The following is a 22,914-nucleotide window of genomic DNA, read 5'->3' as shown; positions in this document are numbered from 1 at the left end:
GGAGTGCGGGGCGGATTGCATGGCGGCGGAGAGGCTACAGTGTTTGCAGCAGGAGAGAGGGGAGAGACGTCCGGAGCATGGCGGAGGAGCACTGCGGGACGAAGGCTGCTACCGACACTTCACTCAGCCCGCTTCCTGTACACTCCGGCTCTGACACAAGGCTCGGGCGGGAGAAGTTCTACGAGTGTGGTGGATCCCCTGGCAGAAAGCTGAGCTCTGCTAACTGATCCCTCCTCCGGAGACTGTCTGGGAGAAATATCGCGATATATATAGTTAAAAACGAAATATCGCAATATACTTTTTTCCCCCCAATATCATGCAGCCCTACTCCGTACTGCTCTCTTCCGTCACAATAAAGTCTCCTCTTACCCAGTGATGTGAGGGGTGGCTGATTGTCCATCATGACATCCTTGTAGAGATCCTTGTGTCCTTCTAAATACTCCCACTCCTCCATGGAGAAATAGACAGTGACATCCTGACACCTTATAGGAACCTGACACACACAATGATACAGTCACCATCCAGACACATCCCTTTTCTGTTACTGGATAACGTCCCAGAATTCCCAGCACCGCTCACCTCTCCTGTCAGCAGCTCCATCATCTTCTTGGTGACTTCTTGAATCTTCTGCATGTTGTGTCTCTCAGGTTTTAGGAAGTCACATGGAGGCACTGTGATGGTCATATGATCACCTGACTTCAGAAGAGGAAATCTCTGTATTGAGGAACCAATAGGAATATCATGTTAGCATCCCAGTGTGAAGGAATGTAAGGAACACTTGTGAATTAAGCGAAATGTCTATTTTTCTATGTCGGTTTCTCTGTACATGTACATATCTTTTTTCTGTCCGTTACTAGATACCCCCTCTACCGAGAATGGAATGTATGTGAAAGATGGCGCTTTTGGCACGGAGCCTTCAAGAGAAGATAACATTCATAAACTCGAAGGGGACTTCCTTATAATGGACATGACTAATCAGAAAGCTGCAAATAATCAGTATTATGCCAATATTATGCTTATGACATACTAACATATGACACCACCTACTAACTATTTAACGCACTGTACATTAGAAATAAACAGGAAGTATAATTTACCTGAACAACGTGTGTCAGTGTGATCTCCGTGTGCATGCACTCTAATTATCTAATTAGATCCAGCAGCAGAAATCTATTTTGAGCCTGATTGAGGTTCGCGAATCATTACAATTTGGCACCCAACATGGGGCTCCAGGTTCGTCCGACTAGACAGACCAAGAGAGACTTGCGCACCCCTGAGAGTATGGTGGGTACTTTTCCCTTACCACTGTATGCTTCTGTCTTATCACTGACCTTGACAGCTTATCGGAGGACATTTTTAGAGGCAGGTAATCTTTTATTCCTCACCTGGGGCTGTTTTTTTTTTATTAACCTGCTGTAAGATTTCTGCTGGCTGTATATTGTTTGTTCAGTGTCTGCCACCCTGGGTGATTAGGCTGAAAGAAGGTTGCATTTGTATGTCCTGAGGTGAGCTGCCTGCTCCTGGGATTCAAATGAGCTGTCTGCCCTTGAAAAACACGGATATTTGCAACGTACGTCCAAACATGGCAGCTAAAACCACGGCTAAGAAACTACTTAGTGAGATAGTATGTAGATTTGGGGTCCCAGAGGTGATAGAGAGCGATCCGGGCCCAGCGTTCACAGCAACCGTAACAAAAGAGATTTGGGCAGCACTGGGAGTTCAGTTGGCTTTACACACCCCATACAACCCTCAAAGTAGTGGGAAGGTAGAAAGGATGAATGGGACTCTAAAGAACAGGATGTTAAAGAGACTAACATGAGTTGACCAGACAGTTTTCCTATTTCCCTGTTCAGTGTCAGACACCCCCCCCTGGGGAAACATGCCCTGTCTCCCTATGAAATTTTGTTTGGGTTAGCCCCCAGACTTGGCTGTTACTCCCCACAGCAGTTGCACTTACAGTCTGATGTGTTAACTTGTTATGTTACATATTTGTCTAAAGCATTAACTAATATCCATTCTCGAGTATTTTCCTCCATTCCAGATCCAGAGACAGACTCAGGAACCCACAGTCTTCAGCCAGGAGACTGGGTGTTAGTGAAAAATTCACGAGGAAAAATTCACTTGATCCCCGATATGAAGGACCATTCCATGTGCTGCTGGCTACAGCTACATCAGTCAAGCTAGAAGGGAAAAGCACCTGGATACACACCTCCCACTGCAAGAAAGCCCAATCTCCTGAAGACAAGATTCGGCCTGCAGCACAATGATTGTGCTGTATATCCTTTTTTTCTTATAAGTTTGATAAAAGCTCAGCAGGTGATTATCACCAAAACATGTACTCAACAGGCGGCCATCACTAAGACAAATGGTGACACTACATTTTGGTACAATTCATCCAGCACACAAGTGGTTACGTTTACTTTTGATTTTTGTAGTATAATACCCCTGATAAATACACTGACCCTGCACCCAACCACAGGAGGAAGGGAGAAGCTCCCTCTGGAAGCTTTGATCCTCATGTGTACATAGATGCCATAGGGGGTCCCAGATGAATTCAAAGCCAGGAATCAGGTAAAAGCTGGTTTTGAGTCTTTGCTCCCCATAATAACCGTCAACAAGAATGTAGATTGGATTAACTACATATATTATAACCAACAGAGATTTGTGAATTACACCAGGGATGCCCTCCAGGGAATAGCTGACCAGTTAGCCCCCACTTCCTATATGACATTCCAGAACCGGATAGCCTTAGACATGGTGTTAGCTGAGAAAGGAGGTGTCTGTAAAATGGTAGAAAAAACGGGAACCTGTTGCACATACATTCCTGACAACACTGGTCCAAATGGTAAGGTTACTCTAGCTATCAAGAAATTGGAAGATCTTTTGTTTGAGTTGAAGAAGAACTCAGGTATTACAGACCCTTGGGATCAATATTTTAGCTGGATGAGTGGGTGTCAGAAGGTGCTCGCCCAGGTAGGAGTAACAGTACTAATAATCCTAGTTCTTTTAGCCCTGATTGTATGCTGTATTCTACCATTTGTAAAAAAGCTAATGAGCAAAGCTGTAGACAATAGCACACCTACATTTCTCCACCAAGAAGAATAAGACCGCCTTATGATGGAAGAGGATAAATCATTCACCCCTCTACAGTTACTCCCTGTTCATAATTTCACAGTTCTATAGGGTTGTAGGGATAGATAGCACCTGACTGTCCTCTCCAGGCTGTATTGAGGGGGGTAGTGAACTAGTTACTGCTCTTCTCTATGTACAGCCTTTGAAAAAGTTCCGAAGGAGTATGGGCCAGGTGAGTAGGCACTTTAGTATGAGGGACAGAAGAAATATAGCCATTTTAGGGGGGACTGTGAAGGAATGTAAGGAACACTTGTGAATTAAGCAAAATGTCCATTTCTCTGTACATGTACATATCTTTTTTCTGTCTTCCTAACTCAAAATGGCCGTTACTAGATACCCCCCCCCCCCCCTACTGAGATGGAATGTATGTGAAAGATGGCGCTTTTGGCACAGAGCCTTCAAGAGAAGATAACATTCATAAACTCGAAGGGGACTTCCTTATAATGGACATGACTAATCAGAAAGCTGCAAATAATCAGCATTATGCTAATATTATGCTTATGACGTACTAACATATGACACCACCTACTAACTATTCAATGCACTATACATTAGAAATAAAAAGGAAGTATCATTTACCTGAGCAACATGTGTCAGTGTGATCTCCTCATGCATGCACTCTAATTATCTAATTAGATCCAGCAGCAGAAATCTATTTTGAGCCTGATTGAGGTTCGCGAATCATTACACCAGAATCCTCAGACTGATGTCATGTGACCTCCCAGAATCCTCCTCATTTCTCTAGTCAGGTCTGTGTTTTACTCCCTTAGTCTCCTCACGTATCACTAATTTACTAGCAGATATATCAGTCTGGATGTCACACCACTTCCTCAAACTCAATCTACCCAAAACCGAACTTATAATTTTTCCTCCAGAACGTGCCCCTTCCCCTGATCTCTCTGTTATAACCGATGGCACAACTATCAGCCCATCCCCAGCATGCCATGGTTCTAGGTGTTGTCCTGGACTCTGAACTTTCTTTCAAGCCCCACATCCAATCACTGTCCAAATCTTGCCGCCTCAACCTCCACAACATCTCACAAATACGTTATTTTCTAACCATTGACATAACAAAGCTTCTAGTTCACTCCCTGGTCTTCTTGCGCCTTGACTACTGCAACTCCCTTCTCATTGGCTTACCTCTACATAGGCTCCTCCCCCCTTCAGTACATCATGAATGCTGCTGCCAGACTCATCCACCTTACCAATCACTCAGTGTCCGCTACTCCTCTCTGTCAATCCCTCCACTGGCTTCCGCTCACCCAACAAATTCAATTAAAAATACTAACAACATCTTACAAAGCCATCCACAATTTAGCCCCCAGCTACATCACTAGCCTAGTCTCAAAACACCAACCGAATCGCTCTCTTCGTTCCTCTTACAACCTCCTGCCCTCTAGCTCCCTCGTAACCTCCTCCCATACTCGCCTCCAGGACTTTTCCAGAGTCCCTTCAATCCTATGGAACTCCTTTCCCTAATCTGTCCGATTATCTCCTACTCTATTAGCTTTTAGACGATCCCTGAAAACCCTCCTCTTTAGAGAAGCCTATCTTACCCACACCTAACAACTGTACTTCCATTTTCTCCATAAGCCCATCCCCCACAGTTATTGCCTTTTGTTTCACTTGACCTTCCCTTCTAGATTGTAAGCTCTAATGAGTCTGATTCCTCCTGTATTGAATTGTATTGTCTTCCCTCATTTTGTAAAGTGCTGTGCAAACTGTTGGCGCTATATAAATCCTGTATAATAATATTTAAAGAGATAAGAGTGATGTCATGTGACCTCCCAGAATCCTCCTCACCTCTCCGGTCAGGTCGGTGTTTTATTATTAGAGATAAGAGTGACGTCATGTGACCTCCCAGAATCCTCCTCTCTGGTCAGGTCTGCGTTTTATTAATAGAGATAAGAGTGATGTCATGTGACTACCCAAATTTCTCCTCACCTCTCCGGTCAGCAGGTAAATGATCTCCAGGGTGAGGTTTAGTATCTTCGCAGTCATGTGACTCTGGTTCTCCTCCATCGTCACTGGTGCCATCATTTGATCTATACAGGTCTCCTTGTAGACGGATAACTTTGGGAAATGAAAGTAAGAATTATTTGGATGCCATTGGTCACAATAATAGGATGTGGATGTGAGGGTGGTAATAGGAGAGTTGCTGTACATTTAAGAACTCCCCTCCCTTCTCCATGGGAATACATTTGATCTGGACTGTTTCAGGTTTGTTACATCTTGGAGGACCTTGGACCCTCTTAGCCTGCCAGATCAGAATTTCCCTTTTCTCTGTTGGATTTGTTTGGTTTCTGAGCTGGTTTGCAGCTGAAACAGAACTCCTCTAAGAACAAGTGCTCACCAACGGATGATGGAATTCCCTTCTTCGTCTTATATAATATTCCAGAACAAATCACATGACCACTGGGACAATAAGATGGTTAAGATTGCCAGTTCTGTAAGGTCTAAAAAATAAGTGCAGGTGGGGTGAGAGGACAATCATAGTCCTCCTCTGTCCCTCAGAGTCCCCTGAGCCCTCCAGCCCCCTATTTCCTCAGAGCCCTGAAGCCTGACTACCCCCTCAAGGTTCTCAGAGTCCTTCAGATACATTATCCTTTCAGAGGCCCCTAAAGTCTTCCAGCTTCACTAAACCCTCATATCCCCTCAGCTCCTATACTTCCCTCAGAGCCCTCACTATTTTCCTCCCTCTGACACCAATGATGGAACATATTCTTCATGGCAGGCTGGGGAATGTTTTCTTCCTCCTGACCAGCAATATAAGGGGTGCCATACTCCTGACCCCTGCACTCCATCATTGTGTTAGCTGCATTTTGTAATGATTGCCCATTTGCTGCCTGTGTAGTGTAATAATTGCCTTTTGTAAGCCATGTATGGTCAGGATTAGAGATGAGCTTGGCCGTGTTCAAATTCGCACGTGCCCCGATCCCGCCAGGAAGCCGACACTGCAGTCCGCTAATCACATACATACATATACACACACACACACACAGCACAAGGCTGTGTTCACACTACCAGACATTTCTCAGGGCTGCAGTTCCTCTGAGCTTCACAAGGTGGTGATCTCACTTCTACCCAGAAAGGAAGTCTCTATGGAATCGTCGAATCCCGTAGTTCGAATCCCAACCATGACACTACCTGCCTGGAGTTTGCATGTTCTCCCTGTGTCTGCGTGGGTTTCCTCCGGGTACTCCGGTTTCCTCCCACACTCCAAAGACATGCTGGTAGGTTAATTGGATCCTGTATAAGAAAATTGGCCCTACTGTGTATGTATGTGAGTTAGGGACCATAGATTGTAAGCTCCTTGAGGGCAGGGACTGATGTGAATGTACAATGTATATGTAAAGCGCTGCGTAAATTCACAGCGCTATATAAGTACCTGAAATAAATAAACATAAAATAATCACAATCAGTGAGACATTTACTGATCTGTGCAGCTGCGAACTTGAACACGCCAGAGCCCATCTCTAGTCAGATTGGTCATTGCCTTGTCTATTTATTGTCAGTGCTGTTAGTTTAAATTACTAGAATTTATCTCCAAAATGAAAAGAATGTTCCAGCCCCCAAAGTGGGGAAATGTTGAAGGGGTTAATCTAGGTTTCCACACTATATGCGTGTGTATCATCATCTGCTGGAGATAAAAGACGTCACAGTGACTATGGAGGAAGAGGATGGACATGACGGGGGGTTACTTGCTGGGTGTAAATATAAAATAAGATCTTATTACCTCCTCTGCTGTTTCTTCCAGCAATATCTCCTCTCTACTTCCTCCCAACTCACCTCTCACCCGGAACTTCCTGTCTGTATCTGACATCACTTCCTGTCTGTATCTGACATTCCTTCCTGTCTGTATTCCATAGAGACTTCCTTTCTGGGTAGAAGTGAGATCACCACCTTGTGGAGCTCAGAGGAACTGCAGCCCTGAGAAACGTCTGGTAGTGTGAACACAGCCTTGTGCTGTGTGTCTGTACTGTGCACTGATCAGCCATAACATTATGACTGTGAAATCAGCTGAAAAGCCTTCTAACATGGCGGATGGTTGTTCTGATAACCTTTGTAGAACTACAGAAGCCAGCCAGCGATGCTGTGCACTTTTGGCCCCCTCACTCTCGTCCCCTCTAAATTCCTCTTTTAGTAATGCATACAGACATGTGAGACAAAACAGCAGGTCTGAAATAGCAATTTACAGGAAAAGAGATGCAGAAGGTGAAAGTATGTCTTGTTAAGCTGAAAAAGTTTATTTTTTTGTATATGCACTTGTGACGTAACTATGGATATATAAGTGATGTACACTCCTATTTTGTGGTCTTAGCAAGCAGGCATTAGTCGGGCTTAGACACTTTCGCTAGCAAATGAATGAATAAAAGCTTGTTTCCAGTAGAGCTTGAGTCCAAGAAGTCCATTTGGGTTCCGTTCACCTAATTTTGCCGCTACATGACCACTGACAGGTGAAGTGAATAATATAGATTATCTTATTACAATGGCATCTGGAAGTGGGCGAGGTATATTTGGCAGCAAGTAAACATGTTTTCCCTGAAGTTGTTATTTTTTAGAGCAAAAAAATGGGCATTTCAGTTTGTTGTGTATGGGGCTGCAAGGGATGTGGGCGATTGGGTGTGTGTGCGTCACTTACCTGGGGAAGAGATGGCACCAGGATGCATTATGGGAAGAAGACAAGCCAGCGGAAGCAGTGTGATGCTTTGTCTGGTGGAGTCCATGCCTTGATGGCAGCAACAGGTGGGCCTACTCAATACTAGAGGATAGTTCTAATGTTCTGGTGGGTGGTCATAATGTTCTGGTGGTTGGGTATAATGTTATGGTGGGTGGTCATAATGTTCTGGTGGTTGGGTATAATGTTCTGGTGGGTGGTACATGAACACACAACTTAATAGAAAGGAAATTAAATAAAGGAAAAATAATTCCACCACCATTTAATTCTCAGCAGAATGAATAGATGCTAATAGTCTGCAGGAGATCTGCTGAAAAAAAGGGGGGGGGTAATAAGCTGTAGAATATCTGCTTTTCAACCCCCTCCTTTTTATCATTTTAGATCTCCTGCAGCCTATTAGCACCTATTTCCCTATATATGTCTCAGCAGTTCCCCTGCAGCCTATTGGCACCCATTTCCTTTTCTATGTCTCAGCAGATCTCCTGCAGCCTATTAGCACACATTTCCCTTTCTATCTCTCAGCAGATCTCCTGCAGCCTATTAGCACCCATTTCCCTATTAGAGAATAAAATGGCGGTAGTTCCAATGTTTTATGTCAGACGATATTAGCGCAATGGATTAGGAAACAGAAAATGACAGTACAAAACCAGATGCAGGTAATTTTGGGGCCACAGACACAATCTATCCCCCAATTCATAGATTCCTAGAGAAGAGTTTGTTGTGGAAGTGAAGTTGGGTACAAGTCAATGAAACCCCCGACACTTCCAGCTGAGAACAATGAAGGAGATTACTATTCCAATCCTCCAACCAGTTTTCTGGCTGGGAAGGTCTGGGAGTCAATATTTCCCCAGCTGACCAGGAACGATGAAGGAGTTTCCTATTCAAATCCTCAACAACTAGTTTTCCCACTCGCTATTTCCCCAGCTGGCAGAGACAAGACTTCTTATAGAGTGTCAGCTTCTTGCATCATCCAGCATGGGGAAATGGGTGATAAATACAATGACCCCTCCCCTTATATCCATAAATCCCACCCTCTTATCATCAAAGTAAAAGATGTGACAACATCTGTGATAAATCATCGACGCGTTTCACCTCATCAGTATCCAGTGATCAACCATAAAGTGACATCAAACTCCATCCAACGTCTCCTTTATACTTCACTAAATTATTATTATTATATAGGATTTATATGGTGCCAACAGTTTGCGCAGAGCTTAACAACATGAGGGTAGACAATACAATTACAATACAAATCAATACAGGAGGAATCAGAGGGCCCAGCTCATTACAGCTTACAATCTAGAAGGGAGGGTCAAGTGAAACAAAAGGCAATAACTGTGGGGGATGGGCTGATGGAGAAAATGGAAGTGTAGTTGTTAGGTGTGGGTAGGATAGGCTTCTCTGAAGAGGAGGGTTTTCAGGGATCGTCTAAAAGCTAATAGAGTAGGAGATAATCGGACAGATTGGGGTAAGGAGTTCCATAGGATTGGTGAGGCTCTGGAAAAGTCCTGGAGGTGAGTATGGGAGGAGGTGACGAGGGAGCTAGAGAGCAGGAGGTTGTGAGAGGAAGAAACAGAATGATTAGGTTGGTATTTTGAGACTAGGCTAGTGATGTAGCTGGGGGCTAAATTGTGGATGGCTTTGTAAGATGTTGTTAGTATTTTGAATTTAATTTGTTGGGTGAGCGGAAGCCAGTGGAGGGATGACAGAGAGGAGTAGCGGACACTGAGTGATTGGTAAGGTGGATGAGTCTGGCAGCAGCATTTATGATGGATTGAAGGGGGAGGAGCCTATGTAGAGGTAAGCCAATGAGAAGGGAGTTGCAGTAGTCAAGGCGCGAGATGACAAGGGAGTGAACTAAGAGCTTTGTTGTGTCATTGGTTAGAAAGAGGCGTATTTTGGAGATGTTGCAGAGGTTGAGGAGGCAAGATTTGGACAGTGATTGGAAGTGGGGCTTGAAGGAGATTTCAGAGTCCAGGACTATACCTAGGACCTTGGCATGCGAGGATGGGCTGATAGCTGTGCCATCGATTTTGACAGAAAGATCAGGGGAAGGGGCACGTGGTGGAGGAAAAATTATAAGTTCAGTTTTGGATAGATTGAGTTTGAGGAAGTGCTGTGACATCCAGACTGATATATCTGCTAGTAAATTAGTGATACGTGAGGAGACTCAGGAAGTGAGCTGAGGGGTGGATAAATAGATTTGGGTGTCATCAGCGTAGAGATGGTATTAGAAGCCATGGAAGGCTATTAGCTGAAGCTGACCCAGAGAGGAGGTGTAGATTGAAAATAGGAGAGGTCCAAGAACAGAACCTTGGGGGACCTCAACAAAGAAAGGAAGAGGAGAGGAGAAAGTAGAATTGTAAGTAACGCTAAAGGTGCGGTTGAATAAGTAGGAAGAGAACCAGCGAAGAGAACAGTTGGCTGTTAGTAGATCGTTTGTTAGTTTTAGAACAGCAGTTTCTGTGGAGTGTTGAGGACGAAATCCAGACTGAAGGGGATCAAGAAGGCTATTCTCGGCAAGGTGGTTGCTTAGGCGGTTGTAGACCAGACATTCAAGGAGTTTAGATACAAAGGGGAGAAAAGAAATGGGGCGTAGGTTGTTAAGATTGATTGGGTCCAGTGAGGGTTTTTTTAAGTACGGGGCTGACTAGTGCATGTTTTAGAGCAGGGGTGGGGAACCTTTTTTCTGCCAAGGTCCATTTGGGTATTTATAAAATCATTCGGGGGCCGTACAAAATTATCAACGTAAAAATGTGCCTGTTATATTTGGTCAAACATTTAACTAACTCATCCCTAATGTGATAGCTGCAACTGCTTCTCTTTGGTGAGATGTGTGATATTAGCTGGTATTAAGGGTCGCTGGTTCAAATCCCAACCACGACACTACCTGCCTGGAGTTTGCATGTTCTTCCTGTGCCTGAGTGGGTTTCCTCCGGATACTCCGGTTTCCTTCCACACTCCAAAGACATGCTGGTAGGTTAATTGGATCCTATATAAAATTGGCCCTACTGAGTATGTATTTATGAATGTGAGTAAGGGACCTTAGATTGTAAGCTCCTTGAGGGCAGGGACTGATGTGAATGTATATGTAAAGCGCTGCGTAAATTGACAGCGCTATATAAGAACCTGGAATAAATAAATAAAATAACATAGAATAAATGATGTTGCTACTCGCAACTGGTTTTCCAGGTTTGCATCGGTCAGTCTGGAGCGCAGTCAACTCTTTGTGGTGGTAAGTTTTGAAAAGAACTGCTGGCAGGTACTGCTGGTGGGTATAGATGGCTTTTACTGCTGGTGGGTACAGCTGGTTGGTACTGCTGCTGGGTACAGCTGGCTGGTACTGCTGTGGGTACTGTTGGCTCAGGCTGGTACTGCTGGCTTGTACTGTGCTGTGGGTACTGCTGGCTGGTACTGCTGTGGGTACTGCTGGCTCAGGCTGGTACTGCTGTGGGTACTGCTGACTCAGGCTGGTACTGTGCTGTAGGTACTGCTGGCTGGTACTGCTGTGGGTACTGCTGGCTGGTACTGCTGGCTCAGGCTGGTACTAATGGCTAGTACTGCTGGCTGGTACTGCTGTGGGTACTGCTGGCTCAGGCCAGTACTGCTGGCTGGTACTGCTGTGGATACTGCTGGCTGGTATTGCTGTGGGTACTGCTGGCTCAGGCTGGTACTGTGCTGTAGGTACTGCTGGCTGGTACTGCTGTGGGTACTGCTGGCTGGTACTGTTGTGGGTACTGCTTACTCTGGCTGGTACTGCTGTGGGTACTGTTGGTTCTGCTGTGGGTACTGCTGGCTCTGGCTGGCACTGCTGTTTGTACTGCTGGTTCTGCTGTGGGTACTGCTGGCTCTGGTTGGTACTGCTGTGAGTACTGCTGGCTCTGGCTGGTACTGCTGGCTCTGGCTGGTAATGCTGGTTCTGGCTGGTACTGCTGGTTTTGACTGGTACTGCAGTGAGTACTACTGGTTCTGGGTGGTACTGCTGTGAGTACTGCTGGCTCTGGCTGGTACTGCTGTGTGTACTGCTGGTTCTGGCTGGTACTGCTGGGAGTACTGCTGGTTCTGGCTGGTACTGCTTTGAGTACTGCTGGCTCTGGCTGGTACTGCTGTGAGTACTGCTGGTTCTGGCTGGTCCTGCTGGCTCTGGCTGGTACTGCTGGTTCTGGCTGGTACTGTAGGCTCTGACTGGTACTGCTGGTTCTGGCTGGTACTGCTGGCTCTGGCTGGTACTGCAGTGAGTACTGCTGGTTCTGGGTGGTACTGCTGTGAGTACTGCTGGCTCTGGCTGGTACTTCTGTGAGTACTGCTGGCTCTGGCTGGTACTGCTGGTTCTGGCTGGTACTGCTGGCTCTGGCCGGTACTGCTGGTTCTGCTGTGAGTACTGCTGGTTCTGGCTGGTACTGCTGGGAGTACTGCTGGTTCTGGCTGGTACTGTCGGTTCTGGCTGGTACTGCTGGTTCTGGCTGGTACTGCTGTGTGTGCTGCTGGCGGGAAATGCTGGCTAGCAGCGGCGCTGCGCTGGAGGAAGATGCAATGTTTCCTGTATTGGTCACAGGCGGAGTGCATTTGAAATCACTCCGTCTGTGACTCACTGTAAGATTCTGGTACCTTTGGTACCCTTATTGCCCATTTTCCTCTTCATATTGCGTCCCAACTTTTTAGTTAGGTGGAACGCATATACCTTTAAGCCGGATGACATCATCGCTGAGCGCCGCTCTGAGCGGCTATTTCAATCGCCGGCTTTCTCTCTCACGTTGTTCGTTCAAGCCACCTGTAAAGCAGCCATACCTGATGTCACTCGCTCTTGTATCTCGCTACCTGAACTTGTTTCACTATCTGATCTTGAATCTCGCTACCCGATCACTCTTGGCATACCGCTTTCACTCTTGGCTACCTGTTACCGCATGCTCACAAGCCTTGTCTTATGCTGCCGGAGCCTCCAGCTATTCTCCTTTACCTGGAACAGACCGGAACCTCGCTACTGATCCCGTATCTCGCTACCGGATCACTCCCTCACTACCGGACCCCTCTACTTACTAACCTTACTAGTGATAAGTACCCCACAGGGGATTCCTCCATAACTAACTTACACTATCTACATCTGCACATTAAGGACTGTTACTATCTATGCATACTAATTCTATCATCTGCACTGTTACATAGATTACTAGCTCTTGAGCCTACTACCATCTATCCTTGCACTGGGTTAGTCTATCCTGTATATGTCATCTGCTGTCCTCACCACCTGTTACCATACATGATTACTAACCTATCTGCATTTCTACCTATTACCATCTACTACTCTCCTGAACATTACTATCAAGTGCTTATCATTGCTGTCACTGCTCACACCTGTCCCTTCAGCACATCACCTCCATACTGTCATATACATCCCATCACTCCAGGAACATCTTATTGAGTGTGTGTATATCTGTATGCTGAAGCAGACAGGCCCACAGTGATGAGTCTGGAGAGTTGGATCTGGTATTTCAACACATCTCTACATGACTACTGAGTGGAGATTCTGCAGCTGCAAATCCAGCTTACTATAAAAACGCAGGAGCGTTACAGATTGAACGAACCTAAAAAATGGATTCAGCAGAATTACCCACTCAAGAGACAAAACTAACACAACAAGTAAATGCATTAATACTTGCTCTTACTGAAGTAAAAGATGAAAATCAGACTCTGAGACAGCAGGTAACCCGTCTTTCACAGCTTACTGCTGCTCAGCCCCCTGAACCTAAAATAAACCCTCCTCTAGTGTTTACAGGTGATCGGGAAAAATTTTGTGAATTCAAAAACGCATGTCAATTGCTTTTTTTGCTAAAACCTCGTACTTACCCTACTGATCAAATTAAAGTTTGTACCGTTATTTCATACTTTACGGGTGATCCACGGGCCTGGGCAGACTCTCTCTTTGAGAAAGATGATCATCTTCTCAATTCCTATCCTTTATTCCTAGCGGAACTCGCTAGCTTATATGAAGACCCCAATAGGCAGAGTACTGCTGATATCCAATTGAGGGCTTTAAAACAAGGAAGGAGACCTGTTGAAGACTTTGTAGCAGAGTTCAAAAGATGGACCCTTGATTCAGGGTGGAATGATACATCTCTGCGAACTCAGTTCAGACTCGGGTTGTCAGAAGCCGTTAAAGACGAGCTCGCCCGAGCGGATTTACCTGGCACTTTGGATGCCTTAATACAACTCAGTATCAACATTGACAGGCGACTGCGAGAAAGAAAGGCTGAGAAAATGGGAATGCCATTGTCTAGTCCTTCTCGGATTTCGGCCGTTGACCCTACTCCTATGGAGGTAGGAACCATACGCCCACCTTTATCAACTACTGAACGAGCCAGGAGAAGATCCAGAAACCTCTGCATGTACTGCGCATCCCCGGATCATTTGATAAGCGTCTGTCCCCTTGTCCGCAAAAAAGAGGGTGAGTGATACATGTTCCGTCCCAAGGATGGAGGTTCCTATTGGGTAACCTTCGCTCGATCAGGGGAACTTCGCTGTTCTACAACTTCCTTCAAAACAAATTGGAGTATAGTAAGGCTATCCCCTTCGTGAAATGGGAGAAGGACCTGGATGAGAAGTTTACTGACAAACAATGGCAGGCAGCTTTTCGGTCTATTCGACAATCCTCATCGTGCACTAACCATTGGGAATTGTCGCAAAAGATAAATTTGAGATGGTATCTTACACCATACAGGTTATCTAAATTTGTTCCCGACTACTCACCCATGTGTTGGAGGGGGTGCGGTGAAGCTGCCCACCTGACTCATGTATTTTGGTCATGCAGACACCTGAAAGGTTTCTGGAATAGCTTGTTCTCCATGATATCTAGAATTACGGGGGTGCTGACCCGCCCTTCTCCGGCACTGGCGATATTGAACATAGGGATTGAGGCACTCCCCATGGACAGTGGTACAGTGGTAACGCACATTCTACTGGCCGCAAGGAGCCTCATAACTAGACAGTGTAAATCCGATTTAACGCCCACTACCTCGGAAGTTATAGCGTTGGTCAAAACCAATTACAATTATGAAAAGCTGCTTGCCTACAAGTCAGGTCGAGGTGCTAGATTTGATAAAGCATGGTTCAGGTGGTCCAAGTGGTTTCCGGATTAGTAATGTTACATATAAATACTATGCATATTGAAGACTGAATAATGCGCTGCTGACAAATTGTTGCTTTATTTCCCCATTGTTACCTCATTCCCTTGTTGTTATTGTACATATGTCACCTAACCGTAAGTGGGATCACCTGGTGGGCCACACTTGGGCACCGGCAACCTCTCCCCTACTTGTTCCCGCTGTCACCATTTCAGACTTACTAATCCCTCTTCCTAACTCTCTCTCCATCTCCCTTCCTAGTATTACCTCTTCTTTTTTTTTCTTTTTTTCCTACATCCCCCTTATCACTTTGTTGACCATGCTGCTTATACTCTCTCCCTACTCTCCTCCTCTTCCCTCTCTCTGTCTTACCCCTCACCTTTCCTCCCTCCCTTCCCCCCCCTCTCTCCCTCCTTCCTCTCCCCCCCCTCCTCTCCCCCCCCCTCAATCAACTTCACATCTCTCCCCCCCTTCCTCCTACCCCCCCCTCCCTCCTTCCTTCCCCTCCCTCCCTCTCTCTCTTTCTATCATATCTCCCCCCTCCTTCCCTCCCTCCCCCTCCCTCCTCCCTTCCCCCCCCCTACATCTGCTCCCCCTATCTCTCTCTCTATGTCTACCCAATTCTCCCCATATACTTTCTCTATTCCCACACCCTATCTCCCTACCTCACCTCTGAGGCTCCGAGCGACTCTGTTTACAGTATCTACACTCTGGAGGGGGGGTACGGTGCTCACGGTGCTCACCAGCTAGCTAACACATAGAAGTCAGAGAGGACATGCCTGTGACCCTACTTGCTGGCATTGTCTTGGCTGCTACTACACTTTGCTGTACTTGCTGTATTCAATGTACATGATGTATCGACTTCTGCAATGACATATGTTATGTTTGTTTTCCTTTGAAAATTAATAAAAAAATTTAATGGAAAAAAAAAAAAAAAAGAGGGTGAGTGTTCACATGTCTTGCTAGTGGGATTAACGACTTCCTTTTCTAATCCCTATCTCTTTGTTCATTTAACATTACAGTGGGACCAGACTAGGATTACCACCAAGGCTATGATTGACACAGGATCTTGTGGGAACTATATCGATACACGTTTTGTTACTTTAAATAAAATACCTATTATTTCAAAACCTAAACCTGTCTCTGTTAGTTTCATTAACGGTATTCCGTTATCTTCTGGTCCAATCACCAATCAGACACAAGCACTCCTTGTCACTGCCAACGAGTCTCATATGGAGACCACCACTTTTCATGTACTATCTTCACCCCATTTTCCCATTATTTTGGGACTTCCCTGGTTACACACACATCAACCAACCATAGATTGGAAAACACGGACTCTAACTTTCCCTTCTCACTATTGCGAGATTACGTGTAACCTCCCATCTTATGTAAAGATCCTGTCTGTGGTGTCAGATGAGATTGCACCACTATGCTATCAGGATCTGTCCGAAGTCTTCCTTGAGAAAAATGCTCAAGTGTTGCCTCCCCATAGGGATTATGACTGCACTATCGATCTACTCCCTAACAGCAAATTGCCTTTCGGTCATGTTTATCCTCTTTCACAGGATGAACTCTCTCATCTCAAGGAATACTTGGATGAGAATTTGACAAAAGGGTTCATCAGACCCTCTACTTCTTCCACAGCTGCAGGACTTTTCTTTGTCCGCAATAAGGATTCAAGTCTTAGGCCTATTATCGATTATAGGCAATTAAATACCATTACGATAAAGGATCGCTATCCTTTACCGCTCATCCCTGAACTCATTGAACAAGTGCGTGGGGCTACCTACTTCTCTAAATTGGACCTAAAAGGGGCATACAACCTAATCCGAATCCGTGACGGAGATGAGTGGAAGACAGCATTCAGAACCAGATACGGATTATTCGAATATCTTGTGATGCCATTCGGGTTGTGTAATGCTCCCGCCGCTTTTCAACGGTTCATAAACGACATCTTTAGAGACTTACTTGATGTCTGTGTTGTGGTATATCTGGATGATATACTTATCTACTTATCTATTCTCGATCTTTGTCTGAACATATAAAACATGTAAGACTTGTGTTATCCAGATTACTCGCACACAATCTATACGTGAAATTAAAAAAATGCCTATTTCATAAAGAAGAAATATTATTCCTAGGATACATCATATCCAAAACCGGAATCAAGATGGATATGAGCAAGATATCCTGTATTCTGGATTGGCCTATACCAACAACTCGTAAGGCATTACAGCGATTCCTTGGATTTTCAAACTTCTATAGGAAGTTCATCAAGAACTTCTCTGCTATTGTGAGACCTCTCACACAACTTACAAGTATAAAGAAACCATTCAAATGGTCAGAAGAAGCAAATGGAGCTTTCCGCTTGTTAAAATCAAGCTTTACTTCTGCTCCCATACTACGCCATCCAGACCCATCCCTCCAATATATTCTGGAGGTAGATGCGTCAAACATGGCAGTAGGAGCAGTTCTCTCCCAACGACCAACAAATACTTCACCACTCCACCCAGTTGCTTTCTTCTCTAAATCACTAAGCAGCCCAGAGGTGAATTACCCACCGGCAGGTACGATGGTCATTATTCTTCCTAAGATTCAACTTCCTAGTGACCTACACGCCTGCAGACAAAAATAAAAAAGCGGATGCGCTATCACGATTAACCGAAGATAAATGCGCCGAAATCCCTTCTATTCCTATAATACCCTATGAACGTATTATTGGTGTTGTTCGTTCCCTGAAGGAAGAGATTTTGCACAGTATAGGATTGGATTCACCTCCACCACAACTAAGTACTGATGCAGAAGACTTCCTCTATTATAACGACAAACTCTACATACCCCCTACTATGCGCACCAAGATCTTGGAATTATCACATGATGTGCCTATGGCAGGACATATGGGTATGACGAAAACCCTTAATTTGCTTACCAGGCAGTTTTGGTGGCCTGATATGAAGACGTCTGTACAAAAATTTGTTTCTTCATGTGACATCTATGCAAGGTCCAAAATTGACACTACAAAACCATCTGGTCTACTCTGCAGTCTACCAATACCCCAGGTTCCATGGGAAGTTGTGTCCTTAGACTTTATAGTAGAACTACCACCTTCCAAAGGATTTAATACCATTCTAGTGTCAGTGGACCATCTGACAAAGATGGCACATTTCATTGCTATTCGCAGACTACCTTCATCTAAACAAACAGCGGAACTACTAATGAAACATGTGTTCAAGTTACATGGAATTCCAAAGACTCTTTTATCCGACCGTGGTTCACAGTTTATCTCCAAGTTTTGGCAAGCTCTATGTCAAATACTACGGATTGAGCGAAAGCTCACTTCTCCTTACCACCCTCAGACCAACGGACAGACTGAAAGAGTCAACCAGTGTATAGAACAATATCTGCGTTGCTACACATCATACCTACAGGATGATTGGGTGGACCTCCTCCCTCTGGCGGAATTTGCTTATAACAACGCAACCCACAGTACTACTAAGCAAAGTCCGTTCTACTTGAACTATGGGTTTCATCCCACACTTCTTCCACCACGCATCCTACCATCAAGTAACCCAGTAGCCTCGGATTATCTTACCCAAATAAAAGACTCTCTGGGTTTACTTAATACCACCATCTCACACGCTCATAGTCAACAAAAAAGGTACTACGACCTTCGTAGAAGACCTTCTCCGCAATATGCTATTGGGGACCTCGTTTGGCTATCGACAAAAAATTTAAGGTTAAAGATCCCTAGCAAAAAGCTTGGACCTTTATTTCTGGGACCCTTCCCAATTAAGAAACTCATTGGAAAAGCTGCAGTGCAACTCACCTTACCGGCAGATCTCAGAATACATCCCATCTTTCATGTGTCGCTACTGAAACCACATGTTCCTAACCAAGGAATAAGGCCTACCATCTTGCCTCCACCTCCAGTACAAGTTAAAGGCGGAGAAGAATATGAGATTAAGGAGATTTTGGATTCTCGTATCCACAGAGGAAGACTCCAATATCTCATAAGATGGAAGAACTATGGACCCCAAGACCACACCTGGTCTGATACTTCTGATGTTCACGCACCTAGGCTTATACGAAGGTTTCACTCTAAATACCCGGAGAAACCAGTGCTATAGGCCTTCCGGAGCCGGCCTTAAGGGGGGGTACTGTAAGATTCTGGTACCTTTGGTACCCTTATTGCACATTTTCCTCTTCATATTGCGTCCCACCTTTTTAGTTAGGTGGAACGCATATACCTTTAAGCCGGATGACATCATCGCTGAGCGCCGCTCTGAGCGGCTATTTCAATCGCCGGCTTTCTCTCTCACGTTGTTCGTTCAAGCCACCTGTAAAGCAGCCATACCTGATGTCACTCGCTCTTGTATCTCGCTACCTGAACTTGTTTCACTATCTGATCTTGTATCTCGCTACCCGATCACTCTTGGCATACCGCTTTCACTCTTGGCTACCTGTTACCGCATGCTCACAAGCCTTGTCTTATGCTGCCGGAGCCTCCAGCTATTCTCCTTTACCTGGAACAGACCGGAACCTCGCTACTGATCCTGTATCTCGCTAACGGATCACTCCCTCACTACCGGACCCCTCTACTTACTAACCTTACTAGTGATAAGTACCCCACAGGGGATTCCTCCATAACTAACTTACACTATCTACATCTGCACATTAAGGACTGTTACTATCTATGCATACTAATTCTATCATCTGCACTGTTAAATAGATTGCTAGCTCTTGAGCCTACTACCATCTATCCTTGCACTGGGTTAGTCTATCCTGTATATGTCATCTGCTGTCCTCACCACCTGTTACCATACATGATTACTAACCTATCTGCATTTCTACCTATTACCATCTACTACTCTCCTGAACATTACTATCAAGTGCTTATCATTGCTGTCACTGCTCACACCTGTCCCTTCAGCACATCACCTCCATACTGTCATATACATCCCATCACTCCAGGAACATCTTATTGAGTGTGTGTGTGTATCTGTATGCTGAAGCAGACAGGCCCACAGTGATGAGTCTGGAGAGTTGGATCTGGTATTTCAACACATCTCTACATGACTACTGAGTGGAGATTCTGCAGCTGCAAATCCAGCTTACTATAAAAACGCAGGAGCGTTACACTCACTCAGACTGTCAGAACAGAGCCGGAACTATACAGGAAGCATCGGCTCCGTTCTGACAGATCAGCTGAGAGACACAGACTCAGCTGCACGGGGGGCCGGACCAAATGACTTTGAGGGCCGTAGGTTCCCCACCCCTGTTTTAGAGAGTTAGGAAAGATCTCAGAAGAGATGGAGAGATTGAAGATGTGCGTTAGAAGCTGAAGAATAGAGCCAGAGGGTGAACATAGCAGTTGAAATGGAGCAGGATCCAGTGGGCAGGTGGTTGGCTGGACGTTAGCAAGTAGTTTAGCAACCTCGTCTATAGTGATGGGGTTGAATGAGGGAAGTGAGGATTGTACCTGTGCAGGGTCGGTGTAAGGATTTTTGTCAACATAGGCGAAGATACATTTTGCTACAACCCAAACCCATCCCCACCCCCATCATCCTCTTGCTATTCCATGTTTAATACTGAGCTGGTACCTCTGTCATATTGCTCCCGTAAAGTGATGGGGTGCAACGTGAAGGACATCACACACCATTAATAATGGAGCTGTGCTGAACTTCCACTAAACGGCAGTGAGTAATGAGGGGGTGGGGTTATGCATTCCTTGCTTTTCTTCACTGGCTACAGGCAGCTGGTAGGTGAGGCCAACTAAAACTGTCAATAGCTGGGTTCCCCCCACTAGCAAACTGTAATGTTCTGGTACCTTTGGGTACCTTAATTACTCTTTCATAAGTGTATGCGCCCCACCATTCTCTTTTGGTAAGGTGCGCATACACCTTTAAGACTGATGCTGTCATCACTGAGCGCCGGACTGGATGGCTATTTAGATCGCCGGCTCTCACTCACATGTGTTCGTTCAAACTGCTTTGTGCCTTGATGCTAACCTGTCTTGAAGCTCACATGCTTGCAAGCATACCTCGCTGTCGGAACCACGCTGCGCTGATCCCTGTATCCCGCTACCGGATCATCCGCTCTTGCCGAACCTCTCCTCTGCTACATTGCTATTAGTCATAAGTACCCCACAGGGGAAACCTCTATAACCTTTATACTAAAGCTTACACTATCTAGCTCTGCATACTAAGGACTATTACTACATCTGCATTATCTAAGATTGCTAGCTCTTGAGCCTACTACCACCTGTTCTTGCACTGGGTTGATCTCTCTTGTATGTCCACCTGCTACTCTGTCATCTACTACCATACATGATTGCTAAACCTATCTGCATCCCATCTGCTACTATCTTACTTTCAAGAACATTTCCTTTCAAGTGTCTGTCATCTACCATCTCTACCCAACCTGTCTCTTCAGCCTATCATCACTGTGTTACTATATACATAAGTCACTCTAGGAAACATCTTATTGAGTGTGTGTATTTTCTTGCTGAATTGAGATCATCCACACATGATGAGTCATTGAGAGTTGGGAATGGTGTCTCAGCGTTTCTCTACATGACTACTGAAGTGGAATATTTCTGCAGCTGAAAATCCACATCATACGTAAAACGCAGGAGCGTTACAGATTGAACGAACCACAAATGGATTCAGCAGAAATAACCACTCAGATGACACAATTAAAACAGCAAGTAACTGCGTTAATACACGCATTTGCTGAATTAAAAGAAGACAATCAGGCTCTGTCGCAGCAGGTAATTAGACTGACACAACTTACCTCTGCTCAGTCCCCTGAACCCAAAATAAATCCTCCTTTGGTATTTACAGGCGATCGCAAAAAATTTCGCGAATTTAAAAACGCAGGTGAGTTACTTTTCTTGCTAAAACCCCGTACCTACCTTACTGATCACATTAAGGTTTGTACTATTATTTCTTACCTAACAGGCGATCCTCGGGCCTGGGCAGACTCTCTTTTTGAGAAAAACGACCAGCTTCTCAACTCCTATGCCTTGTTCCTAGCAGAACTCACTAGCCTATATGATGATCCCAATAGGCAGAGTACTGCCGACCTTCAATTAAGATCCTTGAAACAAGGTAGGAGACCTGTAGAAGACTTTGTCACGGAATTCAAGAGATGGACCCTTGATTCAGAATGGAATGATGCATCTCTGAAAACCCAATTTAGGCTTGGCCTATCAGAGGCCGTTAAAGACGAGCTCGCCCGAGCGGATCTGCCAAAAACCCTGGATGCATTGATACAACTCAGTATCACCATAGATAGAAGACTACGAGAAAGAAAGGCTGAGAAAATGGGAATGCCATTATCCAGTTCTTCTCGGATTTCGGCCGTTGACCCCGTTCCTATGGAGGTAGGAACCATACGCCCACCTCTATCAACTATGGAAAGAGCCAAAAGACGAACTGGTAATCTCTGCTTGTACTGTGCATCCCCGGATCACAAGATAAACGTCTGTCCCCTAGTCTACAAAAAGAAGGGTGAGTGTTCACATGTCCTCCTAGGGGGATTGACAACTTCAATCACTAACCCTTACCTTTCTGTTTGCTTAACATTACAGTGGGACCAGAACAGGATTACTACTAAGGCCATGATTGACACAGGATCTTGTGGAAATTATATTGACATATGTTTTGCTGCTTTAAATAAAGTTCCTATTATTTCTAAACTTAAACCTGTCTCAGTAAGTCTTATTAACGGTGTTCCTTTATCCTCTGGTCCGATCACTGATCAGACACAGGCACTCCTAGTCACTACTAACGGGTCTCATATGGAGACCACTACCTTCGATCTAATACCTTCACCCCACTTTCCCATTGTGTTGGGACTTCCCTGGTTGCACACATATCAACCAACCATAGATTGGAAGGAACGGACCCTGGCCTTCCTCTCTTGCTATTGCGAGGGTACGTGTAACCTCCCGTCTTTCGGGAAGATCCTGTCTGTGGTGAC

The 22,914-nt window shown here is 45.1% G+C and overlaps 2 protein-coding genes across 2 annotated transcripts in view; one reads left to right on the top strand and one right to left on the bottom strand.

The window, feature by feature from the left end:
* Positions 1-22,914, top strand: part of LOC309567170 (uncharacterized protein) — a 563,610-nt gene that overhangs the window by 138,652 nt on the left and 402,044 nt on the right. The window lies entirely within an intron of this gene.
* LOC309566913 (uncharacterized protein) overlaps positions 1-22,914 on the bottom strand; it is a gene marked incomplete at both ends in the record, with an annotated part of 40,348 nt that overhangs the window by 3,615 nt on the left and 13,819 nt on the right. Inside the window, 4 exons of the mRNA XM_082272251.1 lie at positions 370-493; positions 580-714; positions 5,077-5,205; positions 6,869-7,035. Coding sequence (XP_082128377.1) covers positions 370-493; positions 580-714; positions 5,077-5,205; positions 6,869-7,035 — 555 coding nt within the window. The remainder of the gene's footprint in view (positions 1-369; positions 494-579; positions 715-5,076; positions 5,206-6,868; positions 7,036-22,914) is intronic.

This window comes from Pelophylax lessonae (assembly GCF_965119305.1).
Source record: "Pelophylax lessonae genome assembly, chromosome: 11".
NCBI lineage: Eukaryota > Metazoa > Chordata > Amphibia > Anura > Ranidae > Pelophylax > Pelophylax lessonae.
Note: the sequence above shows the minus strand (reverse complement) of the source record. Positions and strands in the feature narration are given on the sequence as shown.